Source organism: Nycticebus coucang, chromosome 11, assembly GCF_027406575.1.
Source record: "Nycticebus coucang isolate mNycCou1 chromosome 11, mNycCou1.pri, whole genome shotgun sequence".
NCBI classification, from domain to species: Eukaryota; Metazoa; Chordata; class Mammalia; order Primates; family Lorisidae; genus Nycticebus; species Nycticebus coucang.
In genome coordinates, this window is record NC_069790.1 from 64,646,694 (window position 1) to 64,666,864 (window position 20,171).

Here is a 20,171-nt window from a genome sequence, read left to right on the forward strand (position 1 = left end):
TGGGCTTGTACAGTGAAGATGACCATATCCAGACTATTGAGAAAAATTGGTAAATAAAATGTCTTAGTTTTGGGTATTAGGCTTGTCTCTTCCTGAAAAGGAAGATGCTATAACACTGTTGAAATGTTTGTGACACTTTGAAGTCCTTCTGAAGAAGGACTTCTCATTTATTTATTTTTAATTTCAAATTAATAGAGATACAAATTTTTAGGTTACCTTGTTCTCACATTCAAGGTAAAGTTCCAGTTGTAGCAGAGACCTCCACCCAGGAGGTGTGCTGAACGCCCTTACGTTGTGTACATTAGGTGAGATCCTGGCAAGTGCCCACCCTCCCCCTGCCCGTGGCCCTCTCCCCTCCCTCCTTCCCTCTCTCTCCTCTCTCTTCCCTTCGCTAGACTATATTTGTGTTTTATTATTCATGTGGGCATGTAATTGTTTATATATTGGTTTCATATTAGTATTGAGTACACTGGATAGTTGTTTTTCCATTCTTGAGATACTTTACTAAGAAGAATGTGTTTTAACTCAAATCCCATCAACACTTCTTCTAATTTTTCAATTACAAAGGCTCTCCAGCTTCAGAATTAGCTGCATCTTAATACCATTTAGGATGTTAATGCTATATGAATCTACCCATGGAGAGATTTGGACCTTTCAATTGAGATTTTTCAATTAGACAAAATTATAAATTCTTCTAGTAAGTTAGAAACTGTTTACCAAGTGCCTATTATTTTCCCTCTTGCCACCAAAACACCGTGGGACCTATTCATCGCTCACATGTTCAACCAGAAATTCCCAAGGAGTTAACATTCCATGTGACCAAATTTTATCTCAATGAGAGAAGGGAGTTGGTGGATAAATTTTCGTTCTTCCTACTCCCAAACTGGCTGCTTGGAGACCCAGGTACTTCATACTACCTTCCTGAAGACATTCTGCTAATCTGACCCATCCATTTATCAGAAAGTGGTGGCCAACTTGGTGACCCACAGTCTTATGTTTGTTCTCTCTCCTTTTCTGCCTTGCTTCTGCATCCCTGGAATGGTATTTCTCTGTAAAGCATTATCACATAAAGGTTTGCCTCAGGATCTGTTTTCTAAGGAATGTGGTCTCATTCTGTTCTGAAAGACATAACTGTTTGGTGGGATTACAATGTAAATTATAATGACATTATAATATGATAAGTGTAAGAGTAGGATCCCGAAACAGGTACAAGTGAGAAATAATTTTGGTTGGTAGAGGATGGGAGAGTAAGGGAATGTATTCCCAGAAGGAGGGACTTTCTGAGCTGATGTTTGGTTGCACAGTGACTAGGGGTTCACTAGGTACCTGAAGCAGAGAAGGACTGATGGAGGGGATCAGGTAAGAGTCCCTAAGACTGCCTGGGAAGTTGTGATTGTGGCACATAGTTCAATGGCAGATGTTGGGAGATATAGCTCATAGGTACTTAGGGCTGGACCACACGTGGCCTACAATAGTGGAGAGATCAGTTTAGTGAATTTGTGAGAGGGCAGAAGTCAGATCATAGTGACTCGAGGTTTAGATGAGAGATGATAATGGGAGTTAGTGAGTATGGACTAGTCTTTCAGGAAGCATGGCTGGGAAGAAATAGAGAGGAGCTGGAGAGGGAATGAGAAGTATCACGAAGAGTCCTGGCAGAAAACAGATGGCTCACACAAAAAAGTTCAACTGAGTAGAATTTAATAAAGAAACTTTTTAACGGATGTGTGGACTGATTTAAGAGGACCAACAGTGGAAGCACTGGGAACTAACAGGAACAGAAGATGAAGAAGCTGGTAGCACTTGTAGGTTGGCCCTTCAGCAAAAGGAGGAAGGGTGTTCTGGAAGGTCAGGGTCTGTGGAAGGCATACGGGGTTACTTCTTAGATCCTTCCTCTCATCTTGCTGGTGCTTCCTGTTGGATGAACATAGCCAGAATCCAGAGGGCAAAGGAGCCTTGGTGATACAGTGTACTGAGGTCCACCTCTCTAGGCCTACCTTTGGGCAAAGAAGGGTGGAAAGCAAAGGACGAATGACCAACACACAGGGTCAGGGATAGTCATTTGTCAAAGGGAGAACCAGATGAAAGAGGCATTACAGAAACAATAAAGAGGCAGAATAATGAAAGGAACAAGTTTGAGGAGAGGATGAGATTTGAAGAACAGGCAACACAGATACCCATTTTAGAAAGTAGAAGGGTACATTGTTACCTGAGACCCATAGGAAGGAGGAAAGCGTGTAAATTGTACATGTCCACCCTGCACAGAAGGGAGACAATCTGAGGAAACTCATGCCTGGGGAGCTTTTATTTTCTTATCTATGTGGGATGGAAGGTTATTTGTTCAGTGTGAAGAGACTGGGCCTTGGTATATGGCTTGACAATAATGACTGCTAATTTTAGAATTGCCATGAGAATAAGAAAGTAAGCTGACAACAGGCAAAAAGTCTGTGGAAAAGGGGGCTGGGATCCCCTTTTTTTTTAAGATAGGAAGTGCGAAAGTACTAAAAGCAAGTAATAAAAGAGGAAAGAGCCCATAATGTGTGTTAATAAGTAGATCACTAATACTAGTAGCTGTGATGGAGTAAAGACAGAATTATACATAAGCTATTTTTGATAATTAGATTGCTAACATTAGTAGCCGTGATGTAGTAAAGACAGAATTAATACAATGCTATTTTTGATGCTTAGTCTTGCCTCACACATATTGTTTGATCTCAGAAACCTTGAATCTCCAATTTCTCAGAATACCTTACTCCCCCAATTCTAAGGCACCATTTATTCTAAAATGCACCAGAGTTTTATCACCTTGTTGGGTAAATGGGAGGAATTGCCTCTGTATTAAATGTACAATAATTTTTCCTAGCCAACAATAGTGTGGGGATGTATCATCTTAATTTCATATAATTTCTTCTTTAGTATCTCTATCAAAGACCAAATCTGTGCCTTTGCTGAAATATGTGAAGATTCTTCCAAATCACTTCTGTCCATTAGTGATTGGTGAGACTGGGTGATGTGTTTCTTTTCTGAACCTGTGCTTGGGATCCTGGTCTGCACTGGCTTGACCTGACACTACCTCTGCCTTGCTTCCCATGACATTGGTCTTTGCCCAATTTTCTTCTTTTATTATCTTACCCCTTCTGTTGCATTCTCTCCACATTGTGGCTTTGTCTACCGCCAAGACTCTTCTCGTCTGTTATAAGGGGTTTGGCATCTGCCCACTTATGGAGTTAGTCATGCTATGTTGTAGCATCCCATAATTTAAGGCTGGATTATGTTCTCACGTTTCTCACTAGTTTTGTTTGTTTTTAATTTATATTTCCCTAGTGTAAATGATTTGAGCCCTGTTAATATATACCCTAAAAGCTTCTTTTTTTCTACTAGATTATAATTATGGTTTTATCACTTGTAGTTAAACTCTGTCCCTTAGGACAGAAGTTCAGAAGGGTTTGGCAGAAAGGATCTGAGTGATAGTTCTTCAGGATGCATGAAGTGGTTCTGTTCTAGCTTTTATTTATTTTTATTTATTTTTTATTTCAAAATATTAATATTATAGAGACACATGTGTTTTTGTTGCATGGATATCCTGTATAATACTTAAGTCAGGGCTTTTAGTGTGCCTATTACCACATAATGTTCACTTGAAGTTACAAATTGTATCTCAGTTTTTAAAGTAAATATACTTAGAAAAATGACATTCTAACAGTGGGTATTTATGGTTGAAGAGATTATGATAGATATTTATTTATTTTTTCAATTTTCTAGATTCTTCACACTGAATATACATTGCTTTCTAATCCAAAAACAAAATATTAAGTATTAGCTTGAAGTCAACATATGTAGAAAATACACAAAATTGAGTAATTAGAAGAATTATGATAGAAAATAAAGTAAAGCTATTTTAGAGCAAATAACTTGTGAAGAATTATTTTTAAATTTACTCTGAGGTTATTGATTCTCCAGGAGACAGGGCAAGTGAGGTGAGTTCTGAGACTTCAGGGAGACAAGGTGAGGGGGGCTGCTGCTAGCCAAATTCTGCTTCCTGTGAATTTCAAAGCAGGACAATGAAGCATCTGTTTTTATTTTGATTTCTGCTTGTGAAGTTTTTTTTTTTTTTTTTGTGATAGAGTCTCAAGCTGTTGCCCTGGGTATAGTGCCATGGGGTCATAGCTCACAGCAACCTCCAACTCGGGCTCAAGCTCTTGCCACAGTTTTTCTATTTTTAGTAGAGATGGGGTCTCACTCTTGCTCAGGCTGGTCTTGAACCTGTGAGCTCAAGCAATCCACCCACCTTGGCCTCCCAGAGTGCTAGGATTGCAGGCATGAGCCACTGTGCCCGGCCACTGCTTGTGAAGTTTTAAGATTTAGTATTAGCTGACAGGAACCAACAAAGGACCTAGAATGGTCCTGAGGACATATTTTGGAGCTACACAGACTTAGCTTCTAATTTCAGATCCATTCTAGATAAGCAATATGACATTGGGAGGTTACTTAAATCTTTGCTGGTTTCTTGCACTGCTGTGGTGGCAACAGTGTCGTTCTCCAGCTTTCTATTGAGAAAGTCCCAGATTCAAAGCCAGGAAAGAAGAGAAACCAGACAACTCACAACCAGTCTGTTGTTAGGAAGTTTGACGTTCTTCTCCAGTCTACCTGCTACTACCTATTATTTATTTCACTGAGTCTTGCTTTTTTGAGTTGTGGGCTGAGTGGGAAGGAGAAGCCATGGTGGACGTTCTCCATTGTGGCTGTCCCCAGGGAAGAATGTATCATACTTATTGGCCAGGTAGCATGTCCATAGTAGGCCTGGCCAGGACTTGGAGATAAGTGGTTAAGTGCTCAGTCCCAACCACATGGAATCTTAGAATAGTTCCTAGAAGTGTAGTGAGGGTGTGGGGCATGCTGTCATCTGAAGAAATGGAAAAGCAATACCAGGCAGAAAGAACAGGTGTCTGCTGGTTAGGATTAAAAAGAGAACTGCTTTACAGATGTTTTAAGTTTATTTTGAGAAAATAGAGTTATGACAAAGGCATTATTAAGGTTATAATATTCTAATTTTTTTTTTTCATAAACTTCTCATGGAAAGGTTCTTGTAGGGTCAGTTGAGTGTAAAATAACTTCAATAACTAGCTTATGTTTACTTATCTCACAAAATTTGCGAACTATAATTTTAGATGTCAACATTTTCAGACCCACTTACCATGCTGTTTCTGTAGAAGCTCTTTGTAAGCAAAGCTCAATTTCAAGCGGCAGCTTTGACAAGAATTAGCTTATGAATTTAAATTGAATTTTTATAAATGTTTACTGTTTGAGCCCTGCCAGTGGGTTAGCTGAATTCAAATGCAGAATTACTTCTTCTGTAGCCAAATGGTGAAGTCAGCAAAGTGTGTTGTCCACGCTGTGTCACCTCCTTGTTTGCTTTTTTCTCATTCGGCTCTTCCACTTGGATAGAGAAAAGTGGAATCTTTCTTGTATCTGTCCTTCTGCGTCTTGCTTTCCACATTCCCTTCAGAACTTACCTGTAAAGCCTTGCTGACACCTGTCAGAGGAACTGAGACTGAGGTGCACATGATGATAATGGAATAATTCTTCAGTGATTGCCTTTGAATTTTTACATATCCTACCAGGCCTGATCTTAATGACAGGAGAAATAGGAAATTTTCTATAGGAAAAAAAAAAAAAAAAAAGAAAAAATTACCTTTATCCAAGAATCCTTCAAAAAGTAGATGGATCCTTTCTCCCTTCAAGAAAACTTTAAATTTTATCTCATGAAGTGATAGATAGCTTTCTCACTATTGTTTTGTTTAGATGGTACATGTGTATGTATTATCATATAATAGAGACCACAATACCACCTTCAGGCCAGGCAAGAAGGGACCCTGTCTTGGTGTGTGCTGTGGAGGTCCCTCTGTGGTCCCCACTCCTCTGGCTGTGTCCCCTTCCTGCCTTGCAGTCTGTTGGGCCAAAGAGTTGCACTCACCTGGATATCACGTCCCACCTCCTTTTATACCATGTTCCAGGTAACAGGACTTTGGAATTACACGCTTACAAGGACTGAGATTGTTTCCAGGGCCTTCGTAGGGCTTTTCCTGGGCCCATCCTCTGATTCTAGATCATGCCATTGTGGGATTGGCACTTGCAGGACTGGGGTTGTCACCTGCCTGTGAGGAGGCCTCTCATGGTGTAGGGTGGATACAGAAGAGGAAGTCATTGTGAGGTTTTGAGAAGGGATGACATGAGGAGATGTTTCCTTTAGACTTGGCTCTAACGTGTATTGGTTGTGGGCAACAGAAGTAGAGAGGGCAGGTAGGCTTTTGGTGATGTTTATCTAGTAGGAGACGGTGACCTTTGCCCCCTGTGTCAGGACCACTCTGTAGACAAGTTCAAGTGGAATAATGGTATGGAAATTATTTTAAAAAGCTTAAAGGATTCTACAGATATTCCTAGTGTTATTAACGACAGTAATACTTAATGATATTATGGAGAAAGGTTATAGTCCAGCTAATCTCAATTCTAGGGTAAACAGGTGTGAAAAATCAGCGGAACTGATGTGGGAAAGGGTGCCAGTGTGGGTTGTAGCACACCTCTGGGAGAGCCAGAGGGTGGCTCTGCTAGTTTTGGGGTGGTGGTGATGTCTCATGTGGAAAGATGGATTTGGAGTTAGCTGGACTTGGGTTTCAGTGTTAGGCAAGTGTGACTGAGGCAGATCCCATCTTTAAGTATTTAGCTATTCATGTAGTCCCATTTTCAGTAAGATGTTTTTCCTGACTTTTGATTTTTGGCTTGATGTCCCTGAATCAGTAATCTCCCTAGTTCAATCTGTCCTGAGAAAATAACACTTTTCTCTTGCCATACTGTGGAAGGGAAACTGAGGGGTCTGCATTCTCAAACAGATTTTCAAGCAATCTTCTGTTTTTAGGTCTATGTTTCACCTCTGATTTCTGGGGTATTTGATGTCTTCAATTATGAGTCTGTCAGCAGCTCAAATTGGCTTTCTTCTTGTTACCGTCTGCCTGTGTAGCCCTTAGCCTTCAAATTTTCTTTCTTTGATAAGTCAGTGAGAGCTCACCTTGTGCTTTTCATCTTCCAGAAATAATTGTTGACAGCAGCATCTTCCCTTTTCTTATTTTTGTGAGCTTATGGCATTTTTATTTCTTTATTTTCTTTCCATTTAGCAACTCCATTCTTTTGTAGGCAGAGATAAACATATATTTATTTCAGCAAGTTTAAATGTAATTAGATAATAAAATAACGATTGTGTGCGTTTAAAGACTTTTTATACAAAGGCGTCCATTTTCCTCATTATCTTTGAAGGTGTTTGTTGTTAATTAATATTTTTAATACTAATATTATTATAGATTATCTAACTGTAGGTTTTTGAGAAAATGGAAAAATTCTCTTCATTTCTTGACCTTAATGATAGACTTGTTTTAAAATGTTCATTTTGGGAAGATTTCCTTAGAAGTATATTATTAAAACCAGGTGTGGTATCTCACACCTGTGAGCCTAGCACTCTTGGCAGCCGAGACAGGTGGATTTCTTGAGCTCAAGAGTTTGAGACCAGCCTGAGTAAGAGTGAGACCCCCAACTCTACTAAAAAAAAAAAAAATTAGAAAAACTAGCTGGGCCTGGTGGTGGCGAGAGCGTGTAGTCCCAGCTACTCAGGAAGCTGAGGCAAGAGTTTGAGGTTGCTGTGAGCTCTGATGCATTCAGTGGCACTTAACCCTAGGGCGACAGAATGAGACTCTATTTAAAAAAAAAGAAGGAATAAAAAATTAAAGAATGTGGTTGGTTTTCCTTTATCAAGAACAATGAAAATACAGGACATAGATTATAATAGAAAGAGCCTAGTTTTTTCTTTCAAAGATTAACAGGAGCCTGAGAGTCAAAGAGCTGGCCGACTCAGGGCCTTAAATTTAGTTCTGGCAGAGGTGAGGTTGGAATCCCTGTATGTTGTTCCCAGTTCATTACCTATTGATAAGCTTGGGTTGAAATCCATAGAAAGAAAATAATCTAAGCTGGATCTTTCTAAGAAAGAAATGCGGGGTACTTTTGTTAATACTAAAATGTAGCCCAGTGAGACCAGGGACTTGTATATTGTGATCACTGCTGTATCCCCAGTGTCTATACTATGGCACGTGCAATGTGTTCAATACATATAAATAAAAAAAATGAATCAAGCACCTCTAAGACCTTGCTCACAAAGATAGACATGAAACTTGGGTTTAAAAATATGAACTTTTTCAAAATAATTTCTCAAAAGCATTCCATTGTCCACAAATGAGGAGAAAAGGATGTGTCATAAAAAGATCAGATACATATTACTTTACTTAGCGGTAGGTTTCCATGGTAACATCATGCTCCTTTTATAAAAGAAAAATTTGAATAAAAATATTTCTGCACAGTTCTGCTATGCTCGTATACTTAATGCTGTAGGCTAAAGGGTCTATTATAAGTTATAATAATAAAATATAAAGTGTATGTGTGCATTAAGTATTCTCATGCTTTTAGCCTTTCCACATTATAATGCAAGGTGCTCACCACTGGATTGGTGTTGAAGTTTTGTGCCAGGCAGTACGGTCTCTCCCCTTCTTTGTCTTTTGCCAAGTGCTTTGCTAAGCACTTAAATTTGGGAGCCTTTCTCCTAGAGGAGTTGCAGTCTCATCAAATACAAAGTTATGCTGTTCTCAACATTTCACATAAAAAAATTCATAGAGAAAGACTTTACGTGAAAAAAAAAAAAAAGAAACAACGAAAATGAATTACAGTTGCTTCTTCTTGTCCCTTTCCTTTTGTGCTTGTTCTAGGTATCAGCATTTTCTCTGCTTTTAACCCAGAGGCCCTCACCACCCTGCCTCTGCTGCATTTGATACTGTATTAGAATTTGTGGTCATCTGCTGTAGCTTTATAATTAACTGTGGTCGACTCCTAATTGCCTATGGAGGGTAGACGGGGAGCATCAGGAAGCTGATGAGAACGAATCTGAGCTCAGCTCCATTTGCTCCCTCCATCCCTCATCTATTTTTCCATCCCTAGGCTAACACATTTCTCTGCATACCTTTAGACATATTCTCTTTGGGCTTGATCTCACTGCTTACCACACCCTGTCAAACCAGCTATTCATGAAGGAGCTGGTAAGCACTAGAGAAATTACAAATCCTGCCTGTCTTTCAGAGCCTTCTCCTTAAAGCCTTTTCATACTGTTGCAGCTCACAGGGATTTCATCTGATTCTGAAATCATAACACAGTAGGGTCACATTGTGCAAACTCCACCACACATACTCTGCAGAATATGGTTCTAACATTTAAAGATCCTTATTTTTCTAGAAAAACTGGTCCCTAAAATTCAAGCTATTTGAGTACCAAGAAATAGATTTCTGTTGGAGTGCTTAAGGAAATATTGGCTGTGACAAATTTATTGAACAGTGGATGACATTGTACTTTATGGGAGAGTTAAGAGATTTTTTTTTTTATTGGTAATTTTGACCACAGTTTTTATTTGCATACTGACTTGCAATGTCACTATTTCACCTTGAGCCTTTATTGTTTATGCGTTCTTATAAAATCATGTTGTGTGTGTGTGTGTATATATCTTGCCTACTCTAACAAAATCATAAGCTTACTGAGCACAGGTACAATTTTTTATTTTAAATCCTCCCCATATTTCTTAGGCCATTATATTTAATTATTAAGTACCAGGCAGTAAAGAATGATATATATATTAATATATAAAATGATGTATTGATATATGCATGAATCATTATGTCTAATATAGATGTTGATTAGTACAAAAAATAATACATTTCAGCATATATGCTATCATTGTTCTTTGAAAAGTAAATTTATTTCAGGTTAATGTGAGGGTATAAATAACAAGGTCAAAATTTTTGATTTCATTAGGTAGAGTCCCTTTTCTAGTTATGCCCCACACACAAAAGGTGTGCCAAACACCCCTACCCTGTGCCCGTTCAGTGAGAGCACCCCAACCCCACCCCATCCCCCCTCACTACTCCTCCCCAACTTGAATTGAAATGAGTTTTTCTCCTATGTGGGCATGCATCAGATCATCTACTGTCTTCATATTAGTATTGAGTACATTGGATAATTGCTTTTCCGTTCTTGTGATACTTTACTAAGAAGAATGTGTTTCAGCTCCATCCAGGATATTATAAAAGATGTGATCTTTTTTAATGGCTGAATAGTATTCCATGGTATGCATGTACCACAATTTGTTAATCCATTCCTGGGTTGATGGGCATTTAGGTTGTTTCCACATCTTGGTGATTATAAACTGAGCTGCAGTAAACAATCTAGTGCAAATGTCCTTATGATAAAATTATTTTTTTTTCTTCTGGCGAGATGCCTGGTAGTTATCATTTTTATATGCAGGATTTATTTGAAACAAGCAAGGCTCTCATCCATCTAAGGCAGTGGTTCTCAACCTTCCTAATGCTGCAGCCCTTTAACACAGTTCTTGTGGGTTGTGACCCACAGGTTGAGAACCGCTGATCAAAGATTTGCTGCAAAATCACTGACATGGGGAATTTTGATTAATATGAGGGGGAAAATACAAATTCATTTTAACGTGTATACATGGGAGCCTTCAGAATGAAAAACACAAAGATACAGGGAAATTGTTCATTTTTATCCTTAGGTTCAACAAAGTATGGGTAGTCACAATGAAACATGATTGGACAAAAAGGGTATGATCTAATGCTAATAAACTGAGTAAGGAAACCCAGCAAGGCCTATGTGTCTAGATTCTTCTTGGCCTCTTTGAGCATGGGTTCCTTCCATCTGGGTGTGGGGCAGGACCCTTTCTGGAATGAGGATTTTGTGGCCTACAGTCAAACAAGGTAGGTTGGGTCATCACTTCATGATTGTTTTTATGTAGAATAATTTTAGGTTTTATAGCTGGTTTTTGAGAAAAGGGGTTCTGGCTTTTATGAGCCACCTTGGGGAAGAGGGGCACTATAATAGTTTCTGTGGATACTTTCAGGAAGAATGGGACTGAGAGGCAAGAGGACAGGAGAAGGTCAAAAAAGAGGTTTTGCTTCTGAGGCCTTCATTTTGGGGCAGTGTTTCATGAGCCCCATCACTAGGCTATATGTAAACTGTAAGTATTATCATCAAAATTGGGAAATGATACTCCAAAGTTTGTAGAGAGCTCCATGAAGCTTTTGTTGTATAGATGACTTCCGTGTTTAGGGGGATATTTGTAGGCCTCCAATATTTATTTGGATGTATCCTGAATTTTTGTGTTTTAGGTGTAAGATAATTTGAATTTTTGTTATTTGAGAGTTTGTGACTGTAGCTTGGTTTGTCAATGTGTGTGCGTGTGGTGTGCGTGGTTTCTATGGAAGGGGAATTCTCCCTTCAGGGTTTTGTGATGAGGAGTAATCCCAGGCACTCCCTTTTTTTGAGTTGTTTCCGGGTTCCCTTATCTTTATAATGTAAGGTTTACGTTGTTGTCATTTTGTTATTTGGGGCAATGCTTCCATGCCTCAGCTTTCTGTGATTTGCAGAGAGGTCTAAGTAACTGTCATCCTCTGAGTAGAGTAGGCCCAGGCACCTCTTCTACTTTATAATTTGGAACATATGGTTTGTGACATGATGTTCTGTTGTTTAGAGTGTGCTCTGACTCATATCAGTGTGTTTGCTGATAAACTGTCAGAAACTCTGAAGTATAGGAAAAACTGTCAAGAATTTTCTCCTTGTTAGGAAAAATTGTGAAATATGCTGAAATAAGCAGAAAAGATTACTGAGTGTTCTGTTTAGTGTACTTTTCTGAACCATGGTCTCTATAGCAGCTTGCCCCTTCTATTGTCTTCGAACTACTTTTCAATACTGAATTGTAGGAAACGGATAGTAATGTGAATGATTCTTGTCCACATAAATGGAAATGCCTTTTACCATTTGGGATGCAATTGATTATTATCCTCTATAGTGAGCTCATTTCACTTTCCTAATCGTTAATTTTTGTGTGTCCTTTGAATTCTCCTTGGAACTGGTGGTAGCCGTCTTACTGGCTGACTTGCTGATGAACGGCAGATAAAATCTTTGACATATGTTAATTTTATATTTGTATAAGAAGTTACCTTATCTTTTCTTTCTAAAGAAAGATATCTTTTCTGGAGTTTACCTATTTTATTCAGAGGCCTTGTTTTATTTGAAATTCATGCCAGACTTCACGGTATCATTATTTTGCTAAGATGATGAGAACTTACCTGAATTTTACGTATGGATCCAGAATCTTCTTAGTGGGATGTGGAAATAAGAATATTAGGGAGCAAGAGAACCAAGGAAGCCACTGTGAGAATATGTATCTTGGTCAAGGCTGCTGTGCTCTGTGAGAGTGTGGTGGGCTGAATGGTGCTTCTTCTATTCTACCACCCCACCCAAAAAAGATACCCAATACGAATCCCTGGAACCTGTGAATGTTTGACAGAATTGGACTTTGTACAAAGGACTTTGAAGATAAAAATTAAGAATCTTGAGAAGGGGAGATTACCCTGTATGGGCCCTATCTGCGATCACAAGAGGAGAAGGCGATGAGATCCCAGAGGCAGAGATGGGAGTGAAGCAGCTGCCAGATGCTGGAGGTGGCAAGGGACAGATTCTCTCCTGCGCTTCCTGGCCTGGCAATGCCTTGATTAGCCCTGTTGTACTGCTTTTAGACTTACGGCTTCGGTCACTGTGAGATAATTAATTTCTCTTGTTTTAAATTGCTGGGCTTGTGGCAATCTCTTACAGCTGCTATAGGAAACAATCCAGTTTTTGGTACCTGGAAGGGAAGTGTTTTTAGGTAACAAACACCTAAAAGTGGAAAGTTAGGGAATGGGCACAGGCTGGAAGAATTTTGAGGTACCTGATAGAAAAACTTAGATTGCCTTGAACAGACTGTTGGTAGAAAAACAAATTTTAAATACCACCAGTACTCAGACGGGAGTAAGCATGGTAGAAAATGTCTGTATTGTCATAGAGAATATGTGAATTATTATAAGCAGAAAGTTGTTAAAAATACCAACAAAATATTAACAAACTGTGTATATGTATAACATGGAGTAGTAATTAGCCATAAAAAGGTGGAGATTTATATCTTTTGTGTTTACCTGAATGGAGTTGAAACACATTCTTCTTAGTAAAGTATCACAAGAATGAAAAACCAAGTATCCAATGTACTCAGTACTATTACAAAACCAATATATAAATAACTACATGTCCACATGAAAGAAAAACACAAATATATTCTAGAGAAGGGTACAGGAGAAGAGGGAAGGGAAAAGGGGAAGAGAGGGCGTGATTGGCGGGATCTCACCTAATGTGCACAGGGTGAGGGTATTCAGCACACCCCCTGGGTGAAGGGCTCAACTACAATTTGAATTTTACTTTAGAAATGAAAATAATGTAGCCAAACATTTGTACCCTCATGTTAAACTGAAATAAGAAAAACATTTTCAAAGGGATACACTAGTGGGCTTCAAGGGGAAAGGGGAGCATCACTGGAAATTGGAGAAAAGGTGATTCTTTTTATAATATATAGTGGCAAAAAGCTAAGCAGAATTGTGTCCCCATTTGGGTGGAGAGCAAAACTTATTATTAGTGATGACTTGGATATTTAGCTGAGGAGGTTTCCAAGCAAAATTTTGAAGGCATGGTCTAGTTTCTTCTTGCTGCTTATTGTAAAATGTGAGAGGGAAAAGATACATCGAGGGAAGAACTATTAAACAGAAAGAAAACAAGACTTGTAACTTGGAAAATTGTCAGCTTATCCAGATTGCAAAAAAATGTTAAAATTAGGAGATTCACTGTTAGGAAATGTGCTCTGCAGAGAAGGTCAAGGGCAATGGCCTTTCCACTCCCAACTTCCCCATGGTGTTGTGACTTGATATTTCTGTTCTCACCTGTATTGGTGCATTAAGGGAGGCACAGCCCAATGGCAGCATCCAAGGAATTGAACGGAATACATAGCATTGAACTAAAAATATTTGGGGATAGATTTGGAATTTCTCTCATTCTTTAAATGCTCCAATAACATTTTGTCCTGGTTCCTCTCAGTTCAAACATCACTTATGGGGTCTGACCAACGGAGGACACTGTGAGAATTTCAAAGCAACTGAAGGCCGGAGAAGTGGGTTGTGTTCTGTTTGGCAGTGGTAATTAATGGTCTATTTTAACAGTCCATTGATTGATGGCAGCCTGCTATAGTAGGTGTGCATTAAACCTGGGAAAGCTGCTTAAAATATTGTAGTCTTTTACTACAAGTATTTGATGATTAATTACACCTTCTGTTAAGGTTTAAACAGAGTGAGACTTAGGTCAATGGGAATGGTTCTCTTATTTCCTTCTTTGAAACTCTTGGGACAGTGACAGTAGTCAGTTCCTAGTGTTATTTTGCTGTTTCCCATATTCATATCTGTGAGTTATTTAAAGCTTAAAAGCCTGCAAAAAAGATAGGGCAGTGTGCTGTAGCCTTTTTTTGAGTGGAGGAGAGAAGAGTGCTAACTGTCCACATCATCTCTGTACCTAGAACACTATGTTTCTGATCAAAAAGCTGTTTAGTGGGAGTGGGGTTGGGAGGGATGAGAGTGAAGGGAAGGGTTCAGTTTGGAAACAGGCTTGCAGGGGGCTGGGGTGATTGAGAAAGCACAGTTGTCCCCTTAGAATTGGCTCTAACAAAGGCTTGTTTTGTGATTGTTTGCAGAAAGATTACCACTTTGAATATACCGAATGTGACTCCAGTGGCTCCAGGTGGAGAGTTGCCATTCCAAACTCTGCAGTGGACTGCTCTGGCCTGCCCGACCCAGTGAGAGGCAAAGAATGCAGTATGTTTTGTCTTTCTGACCATTTCTTTTCCCGATGATTAAATCGTAACTTGTTCGTATTAGCTCTAGATGTTAATTCCAATGTATATAAGAGATCTTACAAAAAAGAACTTGTGGCATCGATGTCCAGCAGAATAAATGTGGTCTTCCTCCATACTAGATGCCCTTAAGTCTGAAGCCTGTAATGAGACATGGGCAATATTAAAGGATGTTCTTATTACTTAACAAATCTGTTTATTCTGTTATTTGAAATCTTGGCAGGCAGAATGGCAGGATTTCTCTTTAGTGGACTTCTTATTTACAAAATAGTTTTAAATAAAATTTTGGTAAAATGTACATAACTTAAAATTTGCCATGTTAACTAACCATTTTTAAGCATTCAGTTCAATGGCATTAAGTACACTCACATCGTTATACTATCATTACCACTGTCCATCCACAGAACTCTTTCATATTGCTTTGGATTTCTTTCTTTCTTTGTGTGCTTTTTTTTTTTTTTTTTTTTTTTGGCCATAGAAGTAACTTAATACAATTTTTCTTTTAGTGTAACCTGCAGAGAGATTGTAGAATTGCTAAATATCACATTCAACACCTTGTCTTTTAGAGATTAAGCAAATTTGAAGTATAGTATCATGAATAAACAGAGAAATATGTGATTAAATTTATTTTTGTTTATAAGGTCTATCTTTTAAAAATGCTTTAATTTAGTGAGTCAGGCGTTTCTGCAGTGGAATAGTCTAGGGATTGCCTGGAGTTCAAAACTGGAAGTAAAATGGAGAGATTTGTTTTTCCTGCAGTCTTCCCAAGTGATAGTCCTAAAAGCTTAGTTCTTCTCTTTCTAAATGAAAGAGCAGGTAATCAAATATTAAATAGATAACTGATTCCTTCCTATTCATGCAGAGAGTGTGACACTGTTACTAGCTGGAGGAGTTTTAGCATAATTGGTGGGGTTACTGGTAAAAAGAAGACTGTGATAGTCATATGAGGAAACTTAGGACAAACACCATTTTTTCTTGGTGAATGATGTTAAATGAACACAGAGAGAGCCTGAGGATCATTGTGGGCAGGAGACTGCTTTGGTTTAGGAACAGTCTTAACAGATAGTGGCATCTGCGTGGACAAAGACTGCCTGGCTGGGGTACATGCAACCACTTGTGCAGAGGGCAGATCAACTCTTAGGGATGAATGTGGTTAAAGGGGAAATAGAGCCTAAATATTTAATATTTAAATATTTACCAGCACACTACCTATGTAATTAGTGTATCGTAAATTTGCTTCAGCTACTTGACTAGAAAATCTATATACTAGAAAATCTGTGTATCATTTATCTCTAATTACTTTTCACTTGTGGGCTGATTTCTTCATAAACAACCTTGTTTCGTTGGAGTACCTAACCATTGTTGCGTTAGGTCTTACATTCAGCCTTTAATCTATTTTTAATTAATTGTTTTATATGGTGAGAGGTAAGGACCCAGTTTCATTCTTCTGCACGTGGCTCTTCAGTTTTCCTAGCACTATTTATTGAATAGTATGTCCTTGCTCAAGGGTATGTTTTAGTCTGCTACAGGTGTATGGTTTTATTTCTGGATTTTTTGTTCTGTTTCATTGATCTATGAGTCTATTTTTATACCAGTACCATGCTCTTTTGGTTACTATAGCCTTGTATTATTATTTCAAGTCAGGTAATGTGATACTTTCAGATTTGTTCTTTTTGCTTAGGATTGCTTTGGCTATTCAGGCTCTTTTTCGATTCCATATGAAATTTCAGATTGTTTTTTCTAATTCTGTTAGAAATAACATTGATATTTTGATGGGAATTGCATTTAACTTATAAATCACTTTTTTTTTTTTTGTAGAGACAGAGTCTCACTGTACCGCCCTCAGGTAGAGTGCCGTGGCGTCACACGGCTCACAGCAACCTCTAACTCTTGGGCTTATGCGATTCTCTTGCCTCAACCTCCTGAGCAGCTGGGACTACAGGCGCCCGCCACAATGCCCAGCTATTTTTTTGTTGCAGTTTGGCCGGGGCTGTTTGAACCCGCCACCCTCGGCATATGGGGCCGGCGCCCTAATCACTGAGCCACAGGCACCGCCCTATAAATCACTTTTAACAGTATGTAGACATTTTAACAACATGTGTTCTTCCAATCCAGAAGCATAGGGTGTTTTTCCATTTATTTGTGTCATCTATGATTTATCAGTGTTTTGCCATTCTCTTCATGAAAATCTTTTACCCCTTTGGCTAAACATATTCCTAGGTGTTTTATTTTATTTGCAGCTATTGTGAATGGCACTGAGTCCTGATTTGATTCTTGGCTTGGCTGTTTTTAGTGTGTAGAAATGCTACTGATTTCAGGAAAACTTCATCATATTTTAGACAATAGACAAAGATTGGTTAAAGAAGTTAGTTTTTTTTTTCTAAATTTCAGAATATTACAGAGATACAAATATTAGAATTACATGAATTGGTTTAGTCTAGTTTAAGTCAAAGTTGTAAGTGTACTCATCACCCACAGGCATGCATTGTACCCTGGTAAGTGTGAATTTACCTGTTCTCCCCTCCCCTTTCCCATCTCCTTTCTTTGTGTTGAGTTTTACTATCATATGTTGACATGGGTGTTCATCGATTAATTCCACATTAATACTGAGTACAGATAATGTTTGTTTTTCTATTCTTCGATACTTTGTTTAGAAGAATAGTCTCCAGTTGTATCCAGGTTGTTAAAAAGGTTCACCACATTTTTTATGGCTGAGTAATACTTCATAGTATACATACATGACATTTTATTAATCTACACATATATTGACGGGAACTTGGATTGATTCCTTGTCTTTGTGATTGTGAATTGTTCTGCAATAAACATTAAAATGTATGTGTCTTTTTGCTAAAATGACTTTTTTCACTTTTGGGTAAATACCCAATAGTGGGACTCCAGGATCAAATGGTAGGTCTGCTTTTAGTTCTTTGAGGTGTCTCCATATGACTTTTCATAGAGGTTGTGCTACTCTGCTGTCCCACAGCAGTGTATGAGAGTTCCTTTCTCTTCACATCCGTGCCAGCATCTATTGTCTTAAGACTTTTTGTTAATTAAATCATAGCTGTGTACATTAATGCAATCATGGGGGTACAATGTGCTGGTTTTATATACAATTTGAAATTTTTCATCAAACTGGTTAACATAGCCTTCACGACATTTTCTTATTGTGTTAAGACATTTATATTCTACACCTAGTAAATTTCACATGTACCCTTGTAAGATGCACCGTAAGTGTGGTCCTACTAATTACTCTCCCTTCACCCATGCTCCCTCTCCCCTCCCTTTCCCCTTCTTCTTGGGATATAATTGGGTTATAGCTTTCATAGTAAGACTGAGTACATTGGATACTTTTTCTTCCATTCTTGAGATGCTTTGCTAAGAAGAATATGTTCCAGCTCCATCCATGTAAACATGTAAGAGGTAAAGTCTCCATCTTTCTTTAAGGCTGCATAATATTCCATGGTGTACATGTACCACAATTTATTGATCCATTCATGGGTTGATGGGCACTTGGGCTTCTTCCATGACTTAGCAAGTATGAATTGGGCTGCAATAAACATTTTGGTACATATATCTGTCTTAAGACTTTTTGATAAACACTATTCTCAATGGAGTTTGGGGCTATCTAATTATGGTTTTGATTTGCATTTCTCTGATGATTAGATATGCTGAGCATTTCTTCGTATGTTTATTTGCCATTAGTCTATCTTCTTTTGAAAAGCTTTTGTTCATGTCTTTTGACCACTTTTTTTATGGAGTTGTTTCATTTCTTTCTTGCTGATTTGAGTTATTTATGGTTCTGATTACCAACCCTTTAATGGATATATAACATGCAAATATTTTCTCCTATTCTGTAGCTTTCTGTTGAATACTGAAAGCATACTGTTTGCTTGGTTGATTGTTTCCTTGGTTGTACAGAAGCTTTTTTAAATTTAATCAAGTTCTGTTAATTTGATTTGATTTAATTTAATTTCATTGTTGCTGTGATTGCCTTTGGAGTCTTCTTCATAAATTCTTTGCCTAGGCTGATATCTATAAGAGTTTTTCCAAAATTTTCTTTTAGAATTCTTGTAGTTTTATGTCTTAGGTTTAAGTTTGTTATCCATAGTGAATTAATTTTTATAGGTGATAAGAGGTATGGATCCTGTTTCATTTTTCTGCATGTGGCTATCCAATTTTCCCAGTTCCATTTATTGAATATGGATTTTTCCTGAGTGTTTTTGTCTGCTTTGTCAAAGATCAGATGGCAATATGAAGATGGTCTTGTATCTGGGTTCCCAGTCTTCATACATAACTCTGTGGATCTGTTTTTGTGCCAGTACCATGTTGTTTTGGTTACTATAGCCTTGTAGTATAGCTTGAAGTCTGGTAAAGTGATGCATCCTGATTTCTTTTCTTTTTTTTTTTTGTAGAGACAGAGTCTCATTTTATTGCCCTCAGTAGAGTGCTGAGGTGTCACAGCTCACAGCAACCTCCAACTCCAGGGCTTACGCGATTCTCTTGCCTCAGCCTTCCAAGTAGCTGGGATTACAGGTGCCCTCCACAATGCTTGGCTATTTTTTTTTTTTTGTTGTTGCAGTTTGGCTGGGGCTGGGTTCAAACCCGCTACCCTCAGTATATGGGGCCGGCGCCCTACCCACTGAGCCACCCGATGTGTCCTGATTTATTCTTTTTACTTAAGGTTGTTTTAGCTATTTGGGGTCTTTTCTGATTCCATATGAAACAGAACTATTTTTATTAGATCTGCGAAAAATGATGTTGGTGTTTTAATGGGGATTGCATCCAATCTATAGATTACTTTGGGTAGTATAGACACTACCTATTAGACACTGTTGATTCTGCTGATCCATGAGCATGAGTTTTTCCATCTGTATACCTCCTGTGCAGTTTCCTTCCTCAGTATTTCATACTTCTCCCTGTAGTGGTCTTTTACCTCCTTAGTTAAATAGTATATTCCAAGGTATTTTGTTTTCTTTGTTGCCTTTATGAAAGGTTTTGAGTCTTTGATTTGATTCTGAGCATGACTGTTGTTTGCATGAATGAATGCTGCTGATTGGTGTACATTGATTTGTAACCTGAGATTTTGCTGAATTTATTTATCAATTCCAGGAGTCTTCTTGGCAAAATCTTTAGAGGGGTTTTCTAGATACATACATAAAAGATCATATCATCAGAAGTTTGACCTCTTCTTTCCCCATGTGGAAACCTTTGATTTCCTTTTCTTAACTGATAGTTCTGGCTAGGACTTCTACCACTATGTTGAATAGAAGTAGTGGTAGTTGGCAGCTTTGTCTGGTTCCAGTCCTGAGTGGGAACG

General features: G+C 38.3%; 1 protein-coding gene across 1 annotated transcript in view; it reads left to right on the forward strand.

Annotated features, from left to right (window-relative positions):
* ELAPOR2 (endosome-lysosome associated apoptosis and autophagy regulator family member 2) overlaps positions 1-20,171 on the forward strand; it is a 196,465-nt gene that overhangs the window by 76,014 nt on the left and 100,280 nt on the right. Inside the window, exon 2 of the mRNA XM_053553656.1 lies at positions 14,696-14,816. Within this exon, the coding sequence (XP_053409631.1) occupies positions 14,696-14,816 (121 nt within the window). The remainder of the gene's footprint in view (positions 1-14,695; positions 14,817-20,171) is intronic.